The 17,244-nt window shown below is 34.2% G+C and overlaps 2 protein-coding genes across 2 annotated transcripts in view; both read left to right on the top strand.

Annotated features, from left to right (window-relative positions):
• Window positions 1-8,109, top strand: LOC111638687 (serine/threonine-protein kinase ATR-like). The gene has a single exon (XM_023384435.1). It carries the CDS (start codon window positions 166-168, stop codon window positions 7,939-7,941), a length of 7,776 nt encoding a protein of 2,591 aa, XP_023240203.1. The 5' UTR covers window positions 1-165; the 3' UTR covers window positions 7,942-8,109.
• Window positions 8,110-15,325: 7,216 nt separating this feature from the next.
• Window positions 15,326-17,244, top strand: part of LOC111638685 (junctophilin-1-like) — a 40,476-nt gene continuing 38,557 nt past the window's right edge. The window contains exon 1 of the mRNA XM_023384432.1: window positions 15,326-15,940. Coding sequence (XP_023240200.1) covers window positions 15,532-15,940 — 409 coding nt within the window. The 5' untranslated portion in view covers window positions 15,326-15,531. The remainder of the gene's footprint in view (window positions 15,941-17,244) is intronic.

Raw genomic sequence — 17,244 nt, 5'->3', positions numbered from 1 at the left:
AATGACAGCGAGACGAAGAAGAAAAGGTGGTATTTTGATTTGTTATGAGTTACGTAGTGACTTTATTCTGTTTAAATTATGTTTTAATAGTAGAAAATAAGACGTATACAAATGTTTTAACGTGTTTATTCATAAATCGTGGTAAGGAAAGTGCCACTATTTAAAATGAGCGCTGAAGAAAATTTACCTATGTTTGGAGATGGAGCATCTTCGTGTAATTTTGCTGGTGACAATTTATCATCCGAATCCGATCCTCCAGTGATGAGGATGAGATTAAGTAATTTAGTGAAGACGTTGCTCTCGGATATCCAGCGATTATCTACTGACATTGACAATAATTCGAAATTACAATTTTCTTTGCTACTTTGCATCAGAAACTGCACAGATTCTATTCCAACGGCATTTATTTCAATAGAAAGACAAAATTTTAATGAAAAAAATACAGAATATTCTGAAGATTATTTATTAAGTATCAGTTTTACGAAATGGATCGTATCGACGCTTCTTAAAATATTGAGTTCTCCGGCCGTTAAAATCCTTCATAATAGTTGTATCGAAACTCTGTTCAGTATTTTTCATTTGGCAAAGAAGAGAGACGTCGTCGTGTTTAAACAGCTAGTCTCGCCACTCGTCAAAATACTACGACGGTTGGTCGTTTTGGATGGCGACTTCGAGAATGGATATTGCATTAACGAATACGCCGTCTTGTCCGATAAGTTGCAAAAATTGCTTGGTTCGAAATGTGGCGGTAATTTGGTCGAACGATCCGTTTGGTGCATTACGAGTACAGAAGCGAGTAATGTCTTTCAAGGGAATATATTGAAGTTATTACTTCAGATATTACTGGATGTAATTCAGTATCTTCCAGACAAAATAAACACACTTTGGAATATTTTATGTCTGCAGTTAGAATTAGGGAATTTTGAAAATAAAAAATATGCATTTGATATTATCAAAGATTTGATTGATTTTTCAGAGTCATCAATTTCAAAAGCTTGCCTTACTAATTTAATTAACTGTGTGCAAGCTATATTTGGTTTATATTGTTCTGGTGAAATGCATAAACATAACTGTAATGGATTTGAGAAAACTGTTGCATCGGCTTCGTTAAAAATTTTCGGATTAATAAAAGACGATAAAAGTTATATTTTAATAGATAAATTTGTACTCTATTATGCTCTTGAAGAATTAATAACTTATCTGATCAAGTATGGATTTTCTCAAATAAAAGAAAAGTGCTTAGCAGATGCAATTATTCAAAATTTAATAGTAATGTTGCAATTAACTGAATATATCAAAAATTCAGTATCAAAACTACTATTAGAAAATCTTATTTTGAAATTATTGGCAAGTTTTGGTGAAACAGAAGATCCTGCAAGTGTTACGTCATTATTTACTTACATAATTATACAGCAAATAAATAATTACAAGTTTGAAAATAATAACAACTTAATGATAGAAAATAAGTGTGTGAACAACAGTCGTAACATGCAAAAAATAAGTGATCCATCAAAACTTTTGACTAACTCTCAGTTATGGCTTTTAATTCAAAATAGAAGCAATCATCTTGTGGATAAAGTTAAATCTGATTCAAAATTTGGCACTTTTAAAGATGTAAAGAAATGCATTTGTGGTATAGCTTCTTGTGTTGACATAATGTTTCAAGTAACCAGTATAATTTCATATTCAATGGATATCAAAAATAATAAACTATATCAGTTATATAATTATTTACAACCAATTTGGGATATGATTTTATTAATAGTTTATTCTCCTACTGAACTATCATCAGATATATTAGAACAATTTATATTTATTTGTGATTGTATACTTAATATTCAAGATATCATTCTGTTAAAAGAGCAAGACTATAATGTCATAAGTATTATTTTATCTATTCCTTGGATTGTTGAATTGAATAGTGAAAATATTTATGATTTAGAGTTTCATCAGTTTTCTCCAGAATTAAAATCGCATTGGATGAAACTAGATATGTCGAATCTTTGTATAAAAACAATTCCTGCATTATCTATACTACCTCAAAAAATTTCTCCTAAATGGAGAATTCATATTATTCAATATTCATTAAACAAAGAAAACTTAAAATCTGCTATCATCAATTCACTAGCAAGTTTTTTGTGTGTGCTTGGAATAGAATATCATGATGTACTTTGCAATTCTATTTCATTAGAAAACTCTTCACTATCTATGATTTCAAAATTGATTGGAAAAATAGCTTGCATTGCTGCTTCTACTTGTTCTTTGAGGAGACTTCAGCAGTCAGAAATGGAGTTTGAGTCTGCAAAGTTACATTGTTTTTGTTTGAAATGTGATGCTAAAGAATTGGCTGCTAATGCTAATTGCAGTGGTTTTTTGAAAACATGGTTACAGAATATTTTTGTTCGTTGTATAGATTCTTCAGATAGCAATATTTGCATTAATACTTTAATAAGCTTTTCATCATTCTTTTTTCATATGGAAGTGGATGAAAAACTATTGGAAGTGATCATGAAACTATTGACGTGTGAAAATATTGATGTGCGAGTTTCTTTTAGTGAAAATATAAAATATTTATTGATGTATCAAAAAAACAGTTTCATTATTAACCCTAATTTAGCAAAAATGTTGGTAACAAATTTAAAGACAGCTTTAATTGCAGCTACTTCAAAGATTAATCCTCAGCTTCAGTTGACTGTGCTAACTACAATTGGATCTATAGGTCAAGTTGTTGATGATGATGAATTGCTATTAGTGTCAATTATAAGCCTAATGCAAGGTATGAGATCAGTAATATCAAATGTATCTTTAGTTGCTAGAACACAGCTACAGAAATTAGCAGAAATAAGAGGAGTAAAAATGATTGATTTGTATAAAAAGTTTAAATGTCAGTTAACATATTCCTTAATGGATATATTACTAGAATACGAAAACAATGATAGTGTATCTATTTTGAATATTCTTGAATTTATGATAAGTCCTTTTAATTTTGTAAATGTTAATTCGTTTTTGCAGAATACAATTCGTCTTAACATTCCTTACTTGGTTAGTAAGGCATCGTCATCGTCGTCAAATTTAATTAAGATATTTGCAAAGCAGTTAAATATTCCAGTGAGACAAATATACGTAAATAATTTCAAATATATATTTTCTTACTTAGTATGTAATTGTTCAAAAACTGAATTAGAAAAAGCATTAATATTTTCTCAAGATGAAACGGATATTGAACTTGGAAGTTTATTGCGTTATGACTATCAGAGAACGCATAATGAACTATTACTATATTTGAGTTCTCATTATGAGCAAGTGTTTAATGGTTTAATAATGTTGGCAACTAAAGATAAAAATTATAACAGTTCAAATCCTATTATTCAAAATGAAGATTTAGCAAAATTCTTACAACCTAGACTTCTAGGTTTTATAGCATATTTTGATTCACAACTGCTAAATTCATATATTTCGTTAAATGAGAAGAGACTAGCTTTAGAAAGTTTTATTTGTGTAATGGAATTAATGGGACCACAGCGTATAACACCTGTTCGCATAAAGGTAATGGCAACGTTACGAATTGCATTACGTTTCACTGAAAATGATTTTCCGAAAACTTGTTGTAAAGGATGGAAAACATTTATCGTAAATGTTGAATTGTCATCATTAGGAACATTATTGAATCAAATTTTAGCAACTTTATTACCATTATTGAAGTTAGATCCTCAGGGTGTATCTGAAATATTTCATTTTTTAATAGTAGAAAATCAAATTCAGTTAAACCAGTATTTCTATGACTTATATTTTATTCCAGATTTACCAGAATTAAATGAAGTAAATACAGTTTTGAAAGAATATACAGAAAAACCTTCGAATCAATCAGATTTTCATTCATTAATGGCTCATTCACTCAAAGGAGTTGAGCATGAAAATATTGAAGTTCGTTTATATGCACTAATTAAAGTTAAACAATTATTGCAAGTAAATCAATGCACTTTACATGAACATCTGATGGGAAGAGAGACTGTAGATCCTCTGGTATCTAGGTTGCTCAGCATGGTAATGATGAGCTGTCAGGAAACTGATACTCGAATTCAATGTCTTCTTGCTGAAGTATTTGGAGAAATTGGCGCCATTGATCCTGGAAGACTTGAAACAGTAAATACCGGAGCTAAAAATAATGTTCATTTTCATAGTAGCATTGAAGAAGAAAATTTTGCTTTTGATTTAATTCAAAAATTAGTTCATTCATTTTTAGCTGCTGAAGAAAGCCGTACCCAAGATTGTTCTTCTTATGCTATTCAAGAATTATTACAAATATATCAATGTAATGATATTAGTAATCCTCCTAGTTCTGGAAATAATTTATGGAAAAGGTTTCCTATAGATGTTCAGGAAATTCTTAGCCCATTATTGCGATCAAAATATATTCCTGGTCAAAGCAAATCAGGTAAAAATATTCAGAAACCAATCTACGGAAGTTCATTTGGAGATACATTTAAGCATTGGGTAACTAACTGGATTGCTGATCTTGTTGTAAAAATTCACACTGAAACAGTTTCAAAAGTTTTCCATTCTTGTTTAATGATTGTTAAATATGATACTAGCTGTGCACTCTATTTGTTACCATATGTTGTAATGTATGTTATTAGAGAAGCTACCGATAATGAAAGAGAAGAATTATATACCGAAGTCATAACTGTTCTTAAACATTGTGAACAATTACATCCTCAGAAATCTATTGAAGTTCAGTGTCATCTCAGTGCTCAAACTGTGTTTTCTGTTTTAGATTATTTAAATAGATGGGTTCATCATCAACAGTCATTATCAGTATTAAACACAAGGAAAAATTGCTCAAATAAAAATTTGTTACCTGGTTTCTCTCAGGTAAAAGAATTTATTAATCGAATTCCACAAGATTTACTTGCTCAAGCATCGTTTAAATGTAATGCATTTGCAAGAGCCTTGATGTATTTAGAACTTCATATTAGATCTAATCCAAAAGAATTACAGAAAATGCTAGGATTTTTACAGAAATTGTACTTTTCATTAGATGAACCAGATGGTGTATCAGGAATTTCAGCAATTAGACAGGATGAACCAACTTTAGAAGAACAAATTTTAGAGTATGAAATTGCGGGGCAAATGCAAGAAGCTTTTGCTTGTTATGAAAGGGCTGTACGGCTTCATCCTGATGATCACTCACATCATTTAGGTTTATTGCATTGTTTAATGAGACTTGATCAGCCAGACACTGCATTAAAATATGCTACAGGTTTATTAGAAAATAAATCAGAATGGAAAAATGATATTGCTTCTTATCAGGTAGAAGCAGCCTGGAAATTAGCAAACTGGGATAATTTAAAATCATTTTTAGATGTTCATAAATCTGTAGATCATTGGAATGTTGGCATTGGCAAAATATTATTAGCTGGAAAAGAAAAAGATAGTGATGCATTTTGGAAAGAATTAAATCAAGTTAGAAGTAAACAGATGGGTCCTCTTTCAGCTGCTGCTATGGAAGATGGAGGATATCAAAGAGGTTATCAATATCTCACAAGATTACATATGCTGACTGATCTTGAAACTGGACTTAAAGCATTTTTAAGCCTACCAGAAAAAGAACAAAGTCTTTCTGGTAAAATATTAGATGTAGAAAAGGTTTTAGAAGAATGGAAAACTCGAAGACAGTTAACTCAAGCGTCACTTCGTTATAAAGAGCCAATTCTAAGTTTACAAAGATCCTTATTGACAATTGCTGAAACAGAGCATAGAGAGCTTAATGAGAAAATTAATCAAGAAAAAGGTCTCTGTTGGCTTGAGAGTGCTAAATTAGCAAGAAAATGTGGGCATTTACAAAGAGCATTCAGTTGTTTATTAGATGCAAGTAGTTATAATTTGCCACAAGTATTTTTAGAAAAAGCAAAATGGCATTGGAATAAAGGAGAGCAAGAGCAGGCTATCAATACTCTACAGAAAGGTATACAAGAATATTTTTCCGATACAATTGCATTAAAATGTGAAGAATCATTGAACTCATTAGAAATGCAGCTTACCTGTGCCAAAGCTAAGCTTATGCTTGCTAGATACAGTGAAGAGTCTGCTTTAGTGGAAAGTAATTCTTTATTACAAATGTATCAGGAAATTGTCAATATAAATCCAAATTGGGAAGATAGTTACTTTTACTTAGCCAAATATTTTGATCGTGTTTTGAATTCTATAGAAAAATTGGACAGGAAAATTGAATTGGCTGGTAAAGTAATCAAAAATTTTGGTTTGTCTCTACAGTTTGGATGTAAACATGTTTATCATTCAATGCCTCGCTTATTGTCATTGTGGTTTGAATTGGGCTCTCAGATTGGTGATAGTAAAAAGAATAGACATTCCAGTTCATTTACACAATCTGAGATTGCATTATCTCACCTTACAAACAAAATTGTTGTTACTCTTGTAGATAAATTACCATTGTTTCTTTTTATGACTGCTTTTCCACAGTTAATCTCTAGAATATGTCATCCACATCAAGGAATTGTTAATCAACTGCAACGAATCATTTCAAAATTACTTGTTGCTTATCCACAACAATCAATGTGGATGATGATTGCCGTTTCAAAATCATCATATCCAATGAGGGTTCAGAGGTGCCGGGAAATATTTAGTCTGGCAAAGAAGATTCAACCAGATTTAACAAAATTTATATCTGATAGTATTTCTCTCACTGAAAAGTTAGTAGAATTATGCAATAAATCAGTTAATGATACTTCGCTTAGTATAAAAAGTAATTTAAGTACATTGCCACGCCTTTTGAGTGATGGATCATTTAGTAAAATTATGTTACCATTACAATCATTGATGACAATAACATTACCAACTACAGATTTCAGTTTGCAGACAGATTATAATCCTTTTCCCAAATCTCCAGTTTACATTGTTGAATTTTTAGATAAAGTTGAAATTTTGACTTCATTGCAAAAACCCAAAAAAGTTACTATTCGTGGAAGTGATGGAAAATTATATGTGATGATGTGTAAACCAAAAGATGATTTAAGGAAAGATTGTAGACTGATGGAATTTAATAATCTAGTCAACAGATTTTTAAAGAAAGATGCTGAATCAAGAAAACGACAGCTATATATTAGAACTTATACTGTTGTTCCTTTAAATGAAGAGTGTGGACTTATCGAATGGATTCCAAATTTATCTGGTCTTAGACGGATTCTTAATAATATTTATAAAGAACATAAGTTATTTACTACCTCAGATGAAATACGTAAATGGATGCCACAACTAAGTATGACATTAGAACAAAAGCTTAGCATTTTCAAGACAAAATTTTTACCACATTACCCTCCAATGTTTGCACATTGGTTTTTGAAAACATTTCCCGATCCCACGGCGTGGTATATGGCTCGTCTTTCGTATGCTCGAACAACAGCCGTCATGAGCACCGTCGGTTATATTCTCGGACTCGGTGATAGACACGGCGAAAATATTTTATTCGACTCTAGTTGTGGTGATACCGTTCATGTAGATTTTAATTGTCTCTTTAATAAAGGAGAGACATTTGATTGGCCCGAGAAAGTTCCATTTCGCCTCACACACAATATGATAGATGCCATGGGACCAACAGGATACGAAGGTATTTATCGTAAAGCATGCGAAGTGACAATGAGACTTATGAGGACACAAACCGATTCTCTCATGAGTGTTTTAAAACCATTTATTCACGATCCACTTGTAGAATGGAGTAAACCAATGGTGGGCTCATCTAAACCCGAAACTGGTGAAATTCATGTACAGAATATTGAACAGAGATTAAAAGGTATTGTAAAAAGTAAAAACAAACCACAATTACTTCCTTTGTCTGTTGAAGGACAGGTCAATTACCTAATTATGGAAGCAACTGATGAAAGAAATTTGTGTCAAATGTATGTAGGATGGGCTGCTTACATGTAAATATCAATAATAGTACAAATTTGATGTGTTATATGTTTATTTTATTACAAATTTATTTTTGAAGTATAATTTTTTGAATGTAAAAGAGTCTTATGCTCTATATTTCAAAGTTCAATTGTAAAAATATGAAGGAAAAGATTATTTTTAAAACCTGCTTAATACAACAAGAGTTCCTTTTTGTACTTTCCAATTACAATTGTAATTAAAGTTCATATTATAATGTAAAGTAGTAGTAAATAATTTAAAATCACTTCATTTTTAAATAAAATTAATTAAACAACAATACAACCTTAAAACATACAATATTGTATGTTTTAAGGTTGCTAGATTAAGATTGGATTAAAAGACATTTAAAAATGATTAATGTTACCACTCCATCTTTCAGTTCACCCCAAAAATTAAAATTGAATGATTTTTTTTAGTGAAAAACATTGTTGAGGAGGGGTTAACCCCCAAACTGTAGACCCCCCTGAACGATAAAAAAATGTCTAATAAACCACACCCCTACAGGCGACCCTTTACGAGATATAGCCCCCTAAAATCGGGCCGCTCCTCGCTCAGCTGAAAACTCGCTTTTAATTATGTAGCACGCGACTATACGTACGTCATTTCCGGTCACATTTCTCACCCTAGGTACTTTTTACATCGTGCGAGACGCACGATGTAAAAAGGAAATAATTTTTATTCATAATTTATATAACTTTTTAAAATATACATATTTACGTAAAATGGAAAATATAAAATTGTTTATATATGGTATACAGTAGCCTCCTCTATAACACTGTAGATAATTCCGTGTTATATGAATTTCATGTTGTACGAGTCACTTAGATTTTACAAATACGTGAGTCGTTTACAGCCCGGCAGACGTATTTGTAAAATCTAAGTGACTCGTACAACATCGAATTTATATAACACGGAATTATCTACAGTGTTATTGGCAGGCGCCAAATCAGACAGGGGGCGTTGTTTTTGAGCCAAGATGGCTGCCGAAACGGGTAAGGAGCCGACCACGTGTTTGTTCAGTGCCTGAGCCGATTCAGTTTCTATCGGTGACGACTACTGCGAGGACCAAATGGAGAACAAATCATTGAATTTGTCAAATTGTAGACTATATCGGCGACAGGAAACGTTGTCTTGTAGAAGGTGAAGCCGTTTTGAATATATGAGACGTACAGTGCGCACACACAAAACATAATGTGTGCTACAAACTTTTGACTGGACTATGTTGTATAAGTGCTGAATGACTCAGCAGAACAGCCTTCAGATTAGCACTAATTTTAACTATTATGATAAATAAAACTTTGTTTTTATATTGGAACATGGTGTATACTGCTTCAAATATTTAAATACTTCTCACCTGTTAACGTGTAATAAACATGCTATCACATGTTTACAAAAACCAGACAGCTCCGCTTTGCACGTGCATTCTCCCTGTAATTGAGATGTATTAAAATGCCAATATCTGAGATTGCAACATTAAAGCAACAACATGAATTTTGGTGTTTTTGTTAGAGTTTAATCCACAAAATACGATGTGTCCAGCATCCAAAACGGCTTCACCTTCTACAAGACAACGTTTCCTGTGGCCGATATAGTCTAGAATTGACATAAATTCAATGATTTGTTCTTCATTTGGTCCTCGCAGTAGTCGTCACCGATAGAAACTGAATCGGCTCATGCACTGAACAAACACGTGGTCGGTTCCTTACCTGTTCCGGCAGCCATCTTGGCTCAAAAACAGAGCCCTCTGTCGGATTTGGCGCTTGCTAATAACACTGTAGATAATTCCGTGTTATATTATTCCGTGAATATTATTTTCCGTGTAGAATTTGCATTAAATTTTATTCTTACCCTACCTAACGTGTCCTATTGGACGGTCGGATGGCCGAGCGGTCAAGGAGTGTATTTTTTTATTCCTCCGCGCGAGCGGCACCAGTTTAAAATTTCCTGCCAAACGCGTTCCTAAATTCCTGTAGGAGTGCACGCTGTCAGACGGCAAAAACGGCTGCTTGTAGCGGTAGTTTACGGTGGGAAACAACATGGCGTCCTCCATGGCTCATACAGTTTTGTTTCGGGATCCATTATGTGGTTTTATGAATGAAAATTTAGAAGTTATGAAAGCGCAAGTTAGTACACGCGGTGATGTATCTTCTCGAATTTTTTCGAATGGTACCCGGCATTCTAAATTTTTTTCGTGGTTACTTTGAATGCTCTGTCGGCAAGATAATTCATTTCATGGTTAAATTTTACAATCGAGACTCTTTGGTCTTTAAACCCAAGGTGGCAGCCTACCGCTCTGGGGGACCGGGGATCGAGTCGATAAATCTCCGTGAATTTTTCGGGAGGTGGTCCGTCTGGATATGTCAGGACCCATCCTCACCAACCCGGTCGTCCCATTGTGGGCCTGGCTAAACCCATAATGGGCTTAAGTCATAATGGGCCCACAAATGAATTGATACAGATACACGGAATGTTCGTATGTATAAGAAACACTAAAACGAAAAATATATCAATATAAAGAGCTTGGTTATTTTAGCCTACCATTATCAGTTAATCGCGATACTCGGAAAGTACGAAATTGCACAATCTGATTGCTCAAGTAGACACCAATTGGAGATACAGTAGAACCTCGATTATCCGCCCTAATTGGGGACTGGGGTTGGTCGGATAATTGAAAAGTCGGATAACCGAAAAGTATGAAAAAATCCATTATTAGTGTAGTATATTATTATATCCCATGTAATTAGTATATTAGTTTATCGCTATTAACCTATTTTGCGTTGAATTTTCATCGATGTTAAACCTAACAAAAACTTTTTAAAAATAATAATCGTCGCTATTGTAGCGCCACATCACTAGCGGACATTTGAAATTTGCCGACTAGGACGGTCGGTTAACCGAGGGGTCGGTTGATCGGGGGCGGATAATCGAGGTTCTACTGTATCTCTTAAAAAAATTAAGATATATTTTTTCCTTCATTGCTTAAATCGGCTACTTTTAGAGCACAACTTTGGTACTTTTTGACTTTCAAATCTGGCAACATGTTCGTGCTGTTCGTTACTTTATTTGAAAATGCCGTTTTGTATGGAACCCGTTTCTGAGAGTTCCGATGTTAATCCATCGGAAATTTTCGAAAACTTGACGTGTTTCTCATTTTATCGCTATTTTCCCATCGAAGATGCAGCCCAGAAATTTTGTCATCTGGTGGGAATGGTTCCACATCCGGACTTAACCGGTTTCATTCCGCCTTGTCCTCGTTGCGGAGGTAAGTTTTCCTTGATTTCTGCCTGTGCCATGAGTGCTTTACGCGGATATCCGTTAGCTAATTCAATTTGTCGTATTTTTCAGGCGCGATGGAGAAGAAACCGGATCCGTCGCAGTTCGGATATATCTACTGCTGTATGAAATTAAAAGAAAAAGAAAAAAAGAGGAGACGAACTGGCGGCTTTGTCTGGCGTGCCAAGTGCATCGGCGGGATCTCTTGTACCAAGAATACGTTTTTTGAAGGTACTCGGCTCTCGGCTCAAAAGGTATGATATCGTGGCATTGGCATTATATTTTCGGTAACCATATTTTTCTTTCCTTTCTTATTTGTCTCGTCTTTCTGGAATGTTCCTGTTCCTGTTTATCCTATCCGTTAGGGTGTGCCTGGTGACTCATATGTAAGACAAAAGAAAATCAGTAGCCCGAGGGGTGAACAAAGTGAATAGATTGGACAACTCACAAGGAAACTGCCGGGAGTGTCTTTCAATAAATTTGAATAAAATTTAGTTAATAATTACGTTAAAAGTATAAAAACTCTAGATTAAACTTGTAATATTTACTCAAAGTGTTAATTAGGATTAATAGCAATCAAATGCCGTACTGTTTTATAGTAATTTAACACAAATGTGCAAATTTTTAGTAGTAGTTGTATGTAGTAAATGAGATAATATTTTTTATTTAACAGGTCCTAATGCTGATATATGCATGGATCTTGAAGCAACCGGTTACCCTCGCCGCGAGAGAATGCGACGTGGCCATACAAACAGCGGTAAATTGGTTTAAAATCTGCCATGAAGTTGCGAAGGTTTCCGTTTCTCAGCAACAAAACATCAAGCTTCTGTCCCAGTTGACAACACCAGCGGCAAAATTCCGGCAGTTCGTCGAGCATATTGTGGCCGTCTACCCCGGGCCCCGAGGGTCTCCAACTGAAGACGATCGGTGTGCCCGTGGACCAATATCAGCCGCCAGACGAGCACAATGTTTCTGACGAAGAGGAACCGCAGGGAGATGACGGCCCCCCAGTGAGTAGTGCAGCTTGTGTATAGTGCGCGCGACCAAAGGATAGTTCTTTGCAAATGTGAAACCTGCATTATGTAATTTTTCAGACATCGGACACAACGAACACCTTAGTCGTCGACCCGAAGGACCTAGCGGAAGCGGGAACCAGCGGCCTCACCCCGTCCTCCCCATAACATCATGAAGAGGCTAGGCGTCTCAAGTAGGGAAAGGCGTCGCGGGATACGCAAGAGGAGTCGCTTTTGAAGGTTAGTGTAAAATGTTTTCTTCGCTTTTTACATCGGCAGTTAGAATGTGTGGTTAGCAGCGCGCGCAGTCAATTCACGTGATCTAACTCACGTGTATTGGGTTGATAATCGGATTACCCAAATGGGTAAGCCGGAAATGTCGCCCCCGATACTCTTAGCAGAGCGACGCGCGCCGCGACTTCGCGCGGCCCGTTTTTGGGCTATACCTCGTGAAGGATTGCTCGTAGGGGTGTGGTTCATTAGACATTTTGTGATTACAAAGGGGGTGGGGGTTTCACCCCTCTCCCGAACATAGAATATTACCAATATTGTAAGATTATGAGATGGAATTATATGAATAAATTAAAACAGTGCGACGTAAAATATGATATTCTCCCATTGGGAGAAGTGCTATTATTAGTAGTAATAGCACTTCTCCATACATGTTCTGTAATATGCATAAGTATATAGCCTAAAAACATTATTGTTTGCATTAATTATAAATTCATTACTCACATGACATAGGCAACCATAATATTGTCTGGATAACATTACCTTGTATTTTGCAAGGGTTACTTACGATAGAGAAGACAGGGTTCAAGATTAAAACCACCTTTCACTCAGCCAATTATAGGTGGAGGGGACTACTCGGAAATTTTTTTCTTAATTAGTGCAACTTTAAAATTCAATACAAATTTGAAAATCAGAACACAGTCTCTAAAAGTTAGAACAGAATGAAATGCATTAAAACCCAAAGTGATTCCTACTTCTATAATATTAATATTTTTACAACAAAAAATTCTTTAAGACTTCTCTTTATTAATTAATAACGACATTCTAAGTATTTAATTTGCTCCAAAAAATATGATTAAAAAAGCGGCGCACAGTAGCAAAAGGGACCCATTCCATACAAACCCTCGAAGACATTTTCCAGCAATTCCAGTTGCTAGCTTGCCCGAACCATGATGGGTAAGGTTAAAGGTTCCTGTTAATCAAAAATACAATCGAAAAACCATTAATTCCTTTATAATTACTATGAGCAGTCAAGTGAATTCCAACAGTGATCGAATGGATAAAACCACTAAACACGTCTAGTTGCGCTTTACCCCGTGGAATTTTCCACTTCAAACCGTGTCCTTGATCTTCCTAGGAATTATAAATATTCAAATAATTTTTACGCCCTACATACACGAAAAATCAGTTCAAAAATTAATAGGTACAATTTTCAACTACATTGTTTTTTTTTAAATAAATGTGTAGATAAGGACTTGATGAAGTTTCTATTCTAGACTCAGACTTTCAGAAGTCTGTTTACTAAGAATACCTCCATTTTTTTTCTTACATTGTTTTCAACATCTGTTAAATCTTCCCAGTGATCAAGCCATTTAATTGCAATCTTCCATTACATGAAAAGTTTGTGACACAATACGATTAATTTGTTTTAAATATGTACTGTACATAAAAACAAATCTAAGAACAAAAATCTTTCTTTACTAGCAATTCCCCTGAATCTTGTCTTAATGTATTGATTGGAATAATGGCTGTTTAAAACATCAAACAGCTGATTAATTCTTTACACAATTACTTTGCATTTGTTTTCTAGAAAGTCTTTGGTTACCGAAGAGCAGCAATAAATTTAACACAGTACCTGTATTTTAATCTTAAGCAATTATGTTAACTGATATTAAAATTAAGAATTTTTTATTAATTAATTTTGTTTACCTGAGCTAAAATTATTAAAATGACATTTTAATTACTCGATAATACTGTTGCTACTTTTGAATTATTATTTATGTTGGCAGTAGTTTTCTTTTGCGTGGAGACTGCTGTAATTTAGGAACTTTAACTGACAAATATAAAGGGCAATTAGGAAAATTCGAAGGATAAGCACTCCGTTTGCCATTTTCCACGTGGAATCTTATTCGGCATGCTTTTTGTTTCTTTTTCTCGTAGAAAAAAATTACGAAATGCACGAAAACGACAAAACTACCTAGTAACCAAATGGGTAAATTAACTTCTCGCCATAATGCGACTCTAACGCCAACTATCGGCAATCTGACACATTAACTGTACTTGAGATCATAGCTCAAGGACTAATATTTAATTTATTTGTTTAAAAATTAAACAATCCGGAAGCAAGATAATTACACATAAAAAATACTTTTAGCATTTAATTCGTTTCAATTTTTGGTAGTTAATTTAATTTAATTTTTTTTTAGATTTTATAAATTTAAATTTATTATATATATACGTAGTTTAATTAATAATAATTAAATTAATCGACAGATGGCGGTATATTAAAAAATTCTTATATGAAAAATATAAACAAAAAAGTATATATATTTTATATAATAAAATTCCAATTTAATATTTCTAACTTTATATCTTTCATAAAACTTAATTATTTACTTTAAATAGTTAAAATTAACTAAAAATATTGTCGAGATTATAATTTGTAGTACGTGTTTTTAGCATCGGATGCAACGGCGCACTCGTCGCTACAGACGATGTTCGTAGTGTAATTTTTATTTTGTTTTCTATTAAACACATAAGAGTGCTTTAAAATAAACGAAAAAAAATAATTTATACGAAAACAATAATAAAATTTTAGGTTATATACTCGTTTACAGTAAGATATAATATATTGAATATTAACTTTGTTGCTATTTATTTAGAACCTAAGAAACGATAATTTTATAAAAGTCGATATTTTTCTGAATAACTAAGAATATTAATTATTAATAAATGACGAAATAAAAAAAAATAACAAATTAAGAATTGATAAGGGAAAAATGGAACGTGTACTTTCAATTACCGACACCAGATGGAAGAAGAGTGTTTTTGATGGATAGATGCTGCAGCGCATGCGCATAACAATCAGTGTGTATTTACGACGGAAGTTGCAGCAATTGTATAGGAGTGACTATCTGGGTTGTTTAAGTGAGCGTGCATGGGTCTGATCGACCAAGCACCGAACTTACCCTAGAACCAACATCATGACGGGGGTCGACACTCCCGTCGACGATCAACCGATGTGTTTTTATGTCCACAAGATGGACTAACGAATCGTCGATAGGCGATGAGCACACCGCAGTACCAACCCAAGACGACCAGCGGAGGAAGGTTTGATTTCGACGACGGTGGTACTTACTGTGGAGGTTGGGAAGATGGTAAAGCACACGGCCACGGAGTCTGTACGGGTCCCAAAGGTCAGGGGGAGTACTGCGGGTCGTGGCATTACGGCTTCGAAGTATCGGGTGTGTACACGTGGCCGACTAACAGCACTTACGAGGGTCAATGGCAAAATGGCAAGCGGCATGGTTTGGGAGTCGAGACACGTGGACGATGGATATATCGAGGAGAATGGACTCAAGGATTAAAAGGAAGATACGGAGGCAGGCAAAGTGTAACTTCCGGGGCCAAATACGAAGGAACGTGGGCCAATGGCTTACAAGACGGCTACGGATCCGAAACGTACGCAGACGGTGGTAAGTGCATTTATTTATATTAATAAGTGGGTAGGAAGATCCTTTCAATTATACGATGATTATCTCCTTCCCGCCGCTAGAGCAGCGTTAAACAGGAAGTGTAGAATACGTCACGCTTACGAAACGGATATATTTAGACTAATGTTGGCATACAGCCTGTAAGGACTCAAAAGTGGCAAGTTAAACTGGCTCGTTCTTACCCACCGTGCCATTTCTATGCTCGATTGTATTCCTATACAATTGTGCAAGGCCGAAAAAATTATCATTTTCGTAAAGGTATTTTCATCTCCGCGCTCCCGTGCTATGCCGCGATGTTAGCATACGGGAGGAGGAGGAAAAAATACAATAGCAAATTTCTTTTTAATTATTTTAATCGAGGAAATAAATATTTGTTACGGCAGATACGAACATTTTATAGATTTTATTCGGTGCTTCCATCTGGCGAATGCTAGAATAATACACGTAAAATAAGCCGGAGAAGAGGTAAAAAAAAAAAGCTGCGAAGTGGTTATAATGCCAATCAACTCTTACGTATTATTTTATATTTCATATTTTTGTTTTCTTTTCTGACCATCGACGTTGTTAGTTGACGATTTCCTTTTGTGATTTGACGACTGCCGAGTCCAAAGCTTGTAGTCATGGCAACCTCTGACACCTTTACAATCCATTTTCAGCTTATTTGGCACATAAACTGACTCGCGTAGCTGCAATAAATATATATATTTATTTACAACTTGGCATTTTATAAATAAAAATTTCAAATCAAACTGTATCTTAAATAATAATCGCCGGTTTAAAAATGAAAGATTTCCTCGTAGTTAAAATAAGAAATATATATATATATATATATATATATTAAGTGTTGGAGAAGCCAATACATCATTATTAGTAATAAAAAGTATTCACGCGATAATTAGTAAGAAAAGAATAATATAAAAAGTGGGTTATCGTGATCCTTGTGATGTACGAAGAGTTGCCAATGTCTGAATCAGGAAGGCTTCTTGCCAAGAAATTCGAGCTTAGTTGTTAGAAGTAATGATGAGATCTAAATTCAAACAATCCCATTGATTAGAATTTTGGTACATCTTGGAATTGAGAGGAGGAGGAAGAGGAAAAAAGTATAAACTGTGTAGCATCACTTGTTGAAAGCTTCCTCGCTTAATTTCTAAGATGATATATCAGATTCGAGAACAATAAAATATTAAATTTATTTAAAATTCCTTTATAAATCAGCATGTAAATCTCTTATTGTTGACTTGAAAGAACTCAACGATGGGTTTGATTTAAAAGGTCTTACAGTAGGG

This window comes from Centruroides sculpturatus, unplaced genomic scaffold (assembly GCF_000671375.1).
Source record: "Centruroides sculpturatus isolate CEXI.00-Female unplaced genomic scaffold, Cexi_2.0 scaffold1198, whole genome shotgun sequence".
Taxonomy (NCBI): Eukaryota; Metazoa; Arthropoda; class Arachnida; order Scorpiones; family Buthidae; genus Centruroides; species Centruroides sculpturatus.
The sequence above is the reverse complement of the archived record's forward strand: the minus strand, read 5'-3'. Positions and strand labels throughout refer to the sequence as shown.

Excerpts from the sequence above, each read along its gene's own strand:
- LOC111638687 (XM_023384435.1), top strand. The coding sequence starts at position 166 with ATGAGCGCTGAAGAAAATTTACCTATGTTTGGAGATGGAGCATCTTCG.